Source organism: Indicator indicator, assembly GCF_027791375.1.
Source record: "Indicator indicator isolate 239-I01 chromosome Z unlocalized genomic scaffold, UM_Iind_1.1 iindZ_random_scaffold_264, whole genome shotgun sequence".
In the NCBI taxonomy this organism is placed as follows: domain Eukaryota; kingdom Metazoa; phylum Chordata; class Aves; order Piciformes; family Indicatoridae; genus Indicator; species Indicator indicator.
Genome location: NW_026539174.1, coordinates 1,857 through 11,663, shown reverse-complemented (window position 1 = coordinate 11,663; position 9,807 = coordinate 1,857). Strand labels below are relative to the sequence as shown.

Here is a 9,807-nt window from a genome sequence, read left to right as displayed (position 1 = left end):
TTCATCTTGTGGTCAAAAAAGAGCACCTCAAGCAGCAGCAAATGCAAAATTTGGGTTTAAGTCACAAATGCCAGTTGTACATTTATGATATGAGTCATCCCCTGCTAAAACAGGGGGGAATGCAGCTAGTCCAAGGATAAATGAAAAGGATTACAGAAAACAAAAATAGGAAATCCGTAATACCATCTCTTGAATAAAGAGCTAGAGCTTAATAGAGCAACTTAAACAACTTGAAGACATTTTGTATTTTATTCAATTCCTGTATGCAGCATTAAAATGCTTTTGAAGTTCTATATATTAAGTTTGTGTAGCTCTCTCTTTGAGGCTGTATAGAGATACTTTTTACATTAAAATGCATTTCCAAGTAGCAACTGCTGACTTAACATCTGATGACAAAAAATAAAATTCCTAACAGGATCCTTTTTCAGAGGTAGTTCAGATCCTGAATATAACCAACTGAAGGGAAACTGCTGCTTAAGTTCTGTTGCACTTAACAGGACAAGATACCATTTAGAAGAAATACCTATAGGGCTGTAGGCAGGCTGCAACTACTGTACAAACATTGCTTGGAGTAGCATGTTGTGTCAGGAGAGAAGCATTACTCCTAGCATATCTTCTGTTGAACTGCACCAGCTCCTTTTCGTTCTTTCTTCCTATGTCCAACTGCTCAAAATGAGTTTTAGTAATTTTGACAACGGGAACCAATAAATCCAGAGTGATCTGGACAGCAGTGCAGGATCTCTCTCACTCACCTTTCTACTTTAAGACAGAAAGAATGTCAAGAACCTCTTGAAAATTCCTTAGGAACTAAGAAGTGTGATACAAAGACTGGCTGTAGAAGTTGTACTGTCATGTACAAGACCTACAGCTTACTGGATTCATGGGAGAGCTGTTCCCAGTTTGAAAGGGAATTAAGCATTGGTTAGTTATTTGAAAACTACTCTTGAAATTACAGTCATAACTTTCATTTCACACACTACAATGTTGTCACATACAGGGTTTACAGAATATTTACTAAAACATTGATGGCATTGGCTAACTACCTAGTTATGTAGCTACTAGCTAATTATATGCTACATAGGAAGGAATGTGCTACAACTGGCACAATACTTGTAAACAATCTTCGTTTCCTGTATATTAATAGAAGGGGCTTTATAGCCTAAATTAAAACAGCAAAACCAGTAAGAGGAGCTGTCATTACATGCTTTGCCATTGAAACCAGGAACAGAAGGTTCATTTATGCTTGAAGTCTATTTTGCCCAGAATAGACTAGATTGTTTTAGAGTCATGCAATGTGTCTTAATCACAGGGTGGGGAAGGAATCTTTTCCTGTGTAATAACTGCACTTTATTTTGCACTAAGATTTTTCATCCTGCTAGATGAAGTGGTGAACTACAATCCCTAGAAATACTGTTTTAAGGTCAGTTGCAGTTTATCATTCAACTCAGAAAATACGCATTTAATACCAAACTGGATTTATATCATTACTATTCCATCCGTAGATAAGTGTGATAATTATTAGAGAAGAAAAGGTTTTGTACTCAAATTGTAAACTGTAACACGCTTGCATGGAAGTATACTCTTGTGACTATGCCTGATCATAAAGACACCTAATGAAATACTCAGTTTAGAAATTGTTTCAGTTACAGATTTGGTTTTGTAACAAGTACAGAGTAAAATCAGTCATGCATACTGAGAAAGCGCTAGGTCTGCAGCTTTGGATTCATATGCTGTTCCAAGGGCTGCAGAATGTCATACTGGTAAAATGCAACTTGCCTACCATTTCTGTACCTCTCCCGCCTCTTATCACCGTATGGTTATGTCTTGTTCAACTTGTGTCAATTTAAGTTGAAAATAGATTATAAATAAAGTTATTTACATTTTTTGACTGGATGGTTGTGGTTTTACTGTTCACTGTTCATGTATCTAGAGTAACAGGTGAATCGCATTCTTTAAAATACCTGATTATACTGGGTTTATAACCAATGTAATCTGCATTTTATTAGATGTGGAGGATATAGTTTGAATTTTTCCCAATATGGACTCATTCCATCAATTTAGTAAATTGATCCTAAGTTTGTCCAGTAGTTCAGAATTTTATTCTACACAGGGAAATCTTTGGTAAAATATGGTCAAAACTAAGGTTGCCAAGTGCCATCATGGTAGCTGAGAAACACGACAAGCCACTGAGTAAAATCTTTAACATATATGAAACTAGGAGAGCCAGTCTGTTTTCTGTATTAAATGGCTACCTTTAGGTGACTTAGATAATTTCAGCCCAAAATATTTCTCTCTTTTGTCAAAATGAAGTAAGGGAAAAGTACATGCCAGTGCTTAACCAAGTCCTGAATTCCCTTATTGCATTTATGCTTTGGAAAATTCAAAGTAGGGCAGCCATGAGGGTTTTTCTCCTCATTTTCCTAAAAATCTCATTAAATGCCTCTGAGATGGGAAGAATAATTTGCACTGCCTTAGTTTAACAATTAAAAAAAAAAAGCCTTAGCTCTGCTATTTTATTTTTCAGTTTCCTATTACTTGGGAAGTTACGTGCTTGTTCACAGCATGCCCTATATTGCTGGGTCAGATTTGCTTTCCGAAGTCTAAGCCACAACCAGAACACATCTTTGGCTGATGCTCCCCTTCCTACCTGTCAATGCCTCAACAGTGCCAGCTGTACTTTCTCATCCAATTCCCATATCACGGTATATAATTCCTTTGTCTGTGCATATACCACACAAACACATTGCCACACCAGGTACTACAAGGTACTTGTTAGGAGGTTTGGATTCCAGGAACTTGTCTGTAAAAGGTCTGTTCCTTCAAACTGAGGCAGTTTTGTCAAAACCACAATTTTAAAACTGTTTTTGTTATTTTTAAACTATTTCAGTACAAAATGCTACAATTTCCTATCAATCTCACCCTCAGGTGATGTTAATGCCATGTAATTTGCTAGAGCTATGCTTTTTTCAGAGGCTCTATTTTCAGGAAATAAAATGTATGCATGTTTTAAAAGAGTTTTTAAAACATTAAAAAATTGTCAGAGAAATTAAATAAGCATAATTATGTTTATAGCTACATAGGGGGTTGGGTTCTGTTTGTACTCATTTAATATGATTTGGGTGCTAAACCATCATGAAATTGGTCCTAAACAAAAATAAAAGCCCAGCAGAAATACAGAATGTTTTTCTTCAGCTTTGTTAGACTTCTGAAGAAACTACACAGACTTGTGCAATGTCATCATATTCGTATGTTCTCTTCAGAAACGTGTCTGTAAGTCTTAAGCCAGAGACACTCTAGAATAGAAAGGGGAAATACAATGTTACAAGAGGTAGTAGAAACACCGACTGAGCTTATGAAACAGCTATTTTATAACAAAGCTATGCTAGGAAAGACTTACTTGCAATCCTTGTACTGAGGACAACAACGTAAGTGCAAGATGGAGGGATGAACTCGGGTGCAGCTTTCCAAGTTGCCTTCCTGAAACTCCACACCAGTGGATGGAATTAGTATTGCACATTTCTAAAACCAGATCCATAGTCCTTTCACTGCTGGAGAAAATTGAAAAACAAGAATAAACCTGTGGGCTTTTTTTAAGCATTGAAGGACTGCAGACATGTAGAATCTTGATCACTTCATTATTCAGGTTACTATTAATTAAAGTACTTATAAATAACTACAAGGCAGCAAGCAAGAATTACTGTGATGCCCAGTATTTCAGTTGCATATAGCTTGCTCCAACACAAGCATGCTGTTGTGCCTTTAGCAGAACTGAGTAGCAGAATACCACTCGTGTTTTAGATGGAATATGAGATTTTTATGAGAAGTACCTGCAGTCCAGATACATAAGCTTTAGTCCCTGGTTTCAACTTATATTTAGAATTTATTTAAATGTCATTCTTACAGCCTTTTTGTAAAAGGCTACTAGAAGATCACAGTGTAAACCCAAACCAAGACAAACCATGTATAAAGACATACAAAAGGCTATGGTAACCATGGTTAGCAGGCATTCTAGAGGCAGTTCCATGGAATTCCACTACAGATTTTTTGCAATCTCTTAGTTCAAATACTACTAACAGATTGTGATGGAAGGCAGGATATTTTTGGTTTTCTCTTTGTTTCTTTCGGGTGTTTCGGGTTTGGGGTTTTTTTGTTTGTTTGTTTGTTCAAAATTATGGTAATACAAAAGGTGTGTTTCAATAAATTTCATGTTGTTACAACTCATAGTAAAGACCAGCTTTGAGTGGTTTCAGGAGAAATTATTGAAATATAAAACAAAGCCACAACTTACCCACTCAGGAAAAAGCACAAGAATCACATAACATCATTACCTGCAATTTGTTATTTTACATGTAATGTCAAAAGGTTCTTCCAAATTTACAGTGTCTGGTATTGTCTCCAAAGAAAGCCTTACATCGCCATAACCAGGAGCCTGAAAAGGTACGAGAATGTATATTCTCAGATGCTGGATAGTAAACCTGAAGATTTTACCACTCAAGTTTTTATTTACAGCAACAAGCTTATGGAGTAAGAGGAATCTACAGAAAGAAGATTGACTCTGTAGAAGATTTGTACCCAAATCACAGCAGTGCTCCATCCGTTACTGATGACCACTTTATTTATAGGTTGATAATTCAGAGAAGGATTATCTTTACTACTAAGTTTTTCATGTAGTTCTTATCTTTAAAGTTTGAATACCCACATGCAGTTTCCAAGAACACCAATTTTATTCTAAGACCTTGTGCTAGTTTAACACAGCTTTCTTCCTACAACACCAAAGTGAAGGGAAAGTGACACACAAAAAAAGTCTGGGTTGAGATAAGAGTTTACTGAATAAATGAGATAATATTAATATGCACAAGTACCTCAGCCTATTTGCATAAAAAGCACATCAGAAAACAGTAGCAAGCAGAAGCAAGTGAGCCAAAAGCCCAAGCCAGGCAGCTACTAGTCAAGCAACCTAAGTTTGGAACCCTTCAAGAAAGAAAAGTAATTATCCAGCACTGGAAAAAGGCACACACTTTCAACTGTATTAGGTGACAGGAGGAAATCTGCTGGAAAAAATTACATCCAGATCCCTAAACAATGTAGTTTTCCGTAACATTAGACTCCACTCTTAAGAGAGATGTACTAAGGAAAACAACAATAAAAATAGTATTTTGTGGAATAAACTTAGCAGCAATTGACCAAAGCAAGATAGGATCAGAACAGATGGGAAAGCCTAAACCAGTACATTCCTACCTGTTGGCCTTAACAATGAGGTGCCTGCAAGAACCGATGGCTAGAGGTAAAGGCCTTACAGTTAACATAAAAAGACAAACATACTTTTAGTCTGAAAATGAGGTAATTGCTCAAAGCATGGAATCAATGAGAGATTTCTTTGCTTGTGCTACTCCAGAACACTGTTCTTTAACTTTGGGATCATTCTACTCTAGTTCTGGATTGAACAGCTGTGAGCAAGTGGAGCAGCCGTGGTATCCTGTGGACGTGCATCTATCTGGTTCAATGTCACGCATAAACAATGTAGTTGTAAATTCCAAGACCACAAAACACACCCAAATTTTACAGTATGTGGGGATGATCCAGGATACTTGCTTATATTGTGCATTCCTGATCTGAACCAAAACAATGACAGAGGGGCACAGTACATGTAAAATTCTAAGTCTGCAGGGGAAACAATAGTTACAGGGATATTAAATGGATTAAGAGAAAAAGGTTGGAAGGTGAAAGGATCCTAGAAATAAAATAATCTGATATCCCATAAAAGATGAGAAGATGAGAGGGAAGGGAGAAAACACCCAGGAACTGCTGCTTTTCCAAAGAGAGATGCTGCTCAAAGCACACAAAATAGCTCACGTTTCTCTGTTAAACACTAGCACAAAATAATGATGGATGACTAAAACTAGCAGAGGAGTGTTTCATGTGCCATTCTCAATGGTTCAACAAGAAGGGATGCAGAGATAATATAGACTGGGGGGCAGAAGAGAAATGAGAGGAAGGGTCAATTGAAAATGAGACAGTTTATTAGTTAGAACACAAGCAACAAAGTTCAAAGTAACAGGAGTAACTAAGTTTAGGAAAATGGACAGTATCTAGTTTGAGGGAGTTACATAGATACTTAACACTTCAATTAAAACCAGACAAATTTTAGTGAGCTCTCTGTGAATTTACAGGATCCAAGTTGGCTTGCCCAGTTCCAAGACGATGGGATTTCTCCACTTACTAGAAGACAGGTGTGAGCATGAGACAAAGAGGCAGAAACCCAGTTACAAGCTTCGTAAACTTCACTAAGATTCAGTTGTTAAAACTGTTTTACTTCTGTCTTGTACATTCTTAATTAAAAAGATGCAAGTCAAGTTTAGGCACCGGAGTAGGCAGGCTATGTAGCTGACAAAGCAGCTAGTAATAACAACTTCAAATTCACTAACAATTTCCACATCAAACAGAACATAATAAATTCAATCAAAACTGGACATGAAAGTTATTCTATACATAACAACTGTTACTCGAAGCTAAAGTATCTATGAACTAGGAAGCAGACCTCTGTGTCAATAGTTGGCGTAATTAAAGAGTTCTTTTGTCAGTGCTTTTCAGTTTGTAGTCAAATAGTATTCAGTAACTTAAATCTATTCTAACCAATGTATTTTGCTACATAGGTTACTTGATTTTGGATTGGAATTTGGAATTGTGCCATTCCAGTGAACAATCCATTGAGTTATGCTGTTCAGTACTGTGAAAAAAGGCATGTTATGTGCTAGAAAACGAGTCCTCAATAAAATAAAAAATGCTGCCATCCACATGACCAAAAGGCACAAGAATGGTTTTGTTCAGATACAGTCCCTCACAATAGTGCTTTTGCCACAACTTAATGACAAAATGTGTTATCTTTCTCAAATTTGTATTAACATATGTGAATTCCAAATGAGTTAAATTGATGCTTAAGTTAAACTCACCATTCTTTGGAGCTGGCTGGTTTGCAGCCTTCCTCGTTCACCCAGATTAGTTTTCCATACAATGTCTAATTTGCCAATCACTGTTACACCTTTTATTACTCCAGCTTTCTCTGCAAATTCCTGCTTTGGTTTTAGGCAGTATAAGTACTGACGTGTATCCATAGGTTGCAAATAAGTCCTTGAGCCGAAAGTAGACTCACTGAAAGAAAAAACATTGGGTCTTAGTTTAAACAGTTATTTGTAAGAAGAACTAAGAACCATTTTTTCCCCATCCCTCAGCAGTCTTACTCCATATGCATTTTATTCCTGGCAAAACACACAGAATATTCTTACATCTTCGCCACAGAAAAAAATTCTAGAATTTATGTAGCATCAAGGACTGATGGGAAAAACAAACAAACAAACAAACAAAACTCCCAATACCAATTCACCTGAGCCAGAGAGAAGTGATCTGGAAATCCACTTTGCTACACTGTAATTTATTATGTGGTATCTTAGTGTTTAAATTACAATGATGGTAATTTCACTTTTGCTATTTGGTACACAACTCTTGTGGTATTTGTGGTATTACCAGTTGAGACTGAATGATATTTAATTTACTTCAGTGTGACAAATTTCAATATTCTAAGACTCTACAAAGATCTCAGATTTCACTGATTAACTTTGCATGCTGCCTTCCTAGATCTTGATTAGAACAACTGAAAACAGTTATCAGCTAGAAGGAAGCAAGAACAATTCAGATGAATCCTGTAAATCTATGTATACACAGACTAAGGCAGAATGGGATGTGGGCTAAGTTTTATAGAAGAGATACTGAAGAAGTGTATTTTCGTCTTACCATGTCATCCATGGTATAAATGTTATAAATTATTTGAGAATTAAGTTGGGTATTTCTCTACTGCATAGAATTAAAAAGTTTTAAGAATAGTTTTTATAAAAAGAAAACTGCATCAGCTTTTCCAACTGAATACACATAATAGGAATTTGAACTTTTTAACAAAACAAAAAAGTGCAATCCCTCCATTACAGACTATACACAAAACTGTCATGCATGTATCTTATGAAATGGTAACACAAAGAGTTTTGTAGTCAAAGATACTAAATCTGAACATACCTTTCACCGGCTGTGTCAACTGTGTTCAGTTCTGCAACACTGTACATCATAGATGGCTCTAAAGAAACCTTCTCCATAAACATTGGAGAGGTAGTGATATTCTGAATCTGAGCTTCCAAAAACACTTCATCTGTCTGAAAAAAAACCAAAAGTTCATGAAAATATGATTAGTGTTGTTAAAAACAGTAGACAGTCCTATTGTTTAAAAAAGTCACGTTTAGTACATGCCTGTAAATCAAATTAATTAATGCAAGAAAAAACCTTAATCCCAGTAACAACAGGAGCAAAAGTGTTAGTCAACAAGTATCTTGCTGAACAATGGATGTGGGATAGTTTTGCTATGTGCTAGGTATTGCATATTTGTAATGCATCAGATCACCACTTCCCAAGACTTTCATCAACTCAATAGCAACTCAAGTTTTAATCCAAATTATTAAAAATGGGGAAAAAAAAGAATAGAATAAATGGTAAGGAACTGCAGTGCACAATGACATGCTGTGCCCATTTACTAGTGCATCAAGCTGAATAAAAATAAAATTTTTAACTGTGTGGGTTTTTTTAATTGAAGTAAAATAGTTCAGGTACATGCTCTGAGATTATTATGAAACATTAATGTACTGGCTAAAAAGCAAAAACCAGCCTCCTGTCTCACTCAGCTGCATCATGCCAGGGGTTACCAATATTATATGCAGCCAATGATTTAACTAGTGCTTTACCTTCGAAACATCTTCTTAACACATACCTCCTACATGAAGCAAATGCCTGAAGATTGTATGCAAGGACCAACTATAATATAGGAATGAAAGCTACAAACTGTTAAACTTCAGAACCTGAAAAAAACATGAAGCTAGAGGTGGTTTTGCCTCACTGCTTCTGTAGAACGCCATATCATTTTACAGCTCTAAAATCTCAGGATGGAGTATTTACAGAAGGGTCAGTCTGCTAGAGAAGCGAAAAACGTCAAAGATGTGCCAACTAAAAAAAAGCCAGGGGGCAGGGAAAGAGGGGGTGGCAGGTTTGCCATATCTGTATTTACAAGAAAATTACTGATTTGAGCAGCTGGACTAGATTAGGTCCCTTTCAACTGAAATTTTATAGAACAGAAAATAAGCATGAATCCATTTAGGTATTTTGTTATGATAAATATTTTTTTTTTAATTATGGGAAAGGTGGAAGGAAGCTTACAGTTTTGTTTAATCAGTGTAAATAAATTACTTCATTATACAAAAGGAGTCTTACTTGTAAATTATAAAAGTGGAACAAATAGTCAAAATGTTTTTAGGCTCAAAAGGCATTGTGTTAGAAATATAGAATAGTACTGGAACCATTTGTTGTGCTTCACAAACATGTTCAACACAAACAAGATGATAGCATACATATAGTAATGAAAACTGCAAGCTTCATGGGTTGCGTACAGACTTCACACTTCCAGAAGCAGCTGGAAACAACCCAAACCTACAGCTCTCAGTAATCATTACTATTACTACTTGACTGTCCCTTAAACTGATCCTGTTGGTATCCCATAAATCCATTGTGCAAGGTGTCCATTTACCCAAGTTTTAGTTGTTTTCAATGCAGCAACCATAGCCAGAAATTTAGAAAAAGCTAATTTGAAAGGAAAAAGAAAAAACAAGCAGCATAATGAAAAAGCAAGTTAGTTTTGTGTTATTCCTAAAATGGCTTAATATCACATGGAGGATTTTTAAAAATAATCCTCGAGTACTCCAGAGGAATGCAGTTTGT

The 9,807-nt window shown here is 36.0% G+C and overlaps 1 protein-coding gene across 1 annotated transcript; it reads right to left on the bottom strand.

The window, feature by feature from the left end:
• Window positions 1-3,197: 3,197 nt before the first annotated feature.
• LOC128979978 (trafficking protein particle complex subunit 13) lies at window positions 3,198-8,198 on the bottom strand (the record flags this gene model as incomplete). The annotated part of the gene is made up of 5 exons (XM_054398377.1): window positions 3,198-3,293; window positions 3,398-3,545; window positions 4,329-4,429; window positions 6,951-7,149; window positions 8,065-8,198. Coding segments are annotated over 5 exons (678 nt in total), but the record flags the coding sequence as incomplete, so codon positions are not given.
• Between the last annotated feature and the right edge of the window lie 1,609 nt (window positions 8,199-9,807).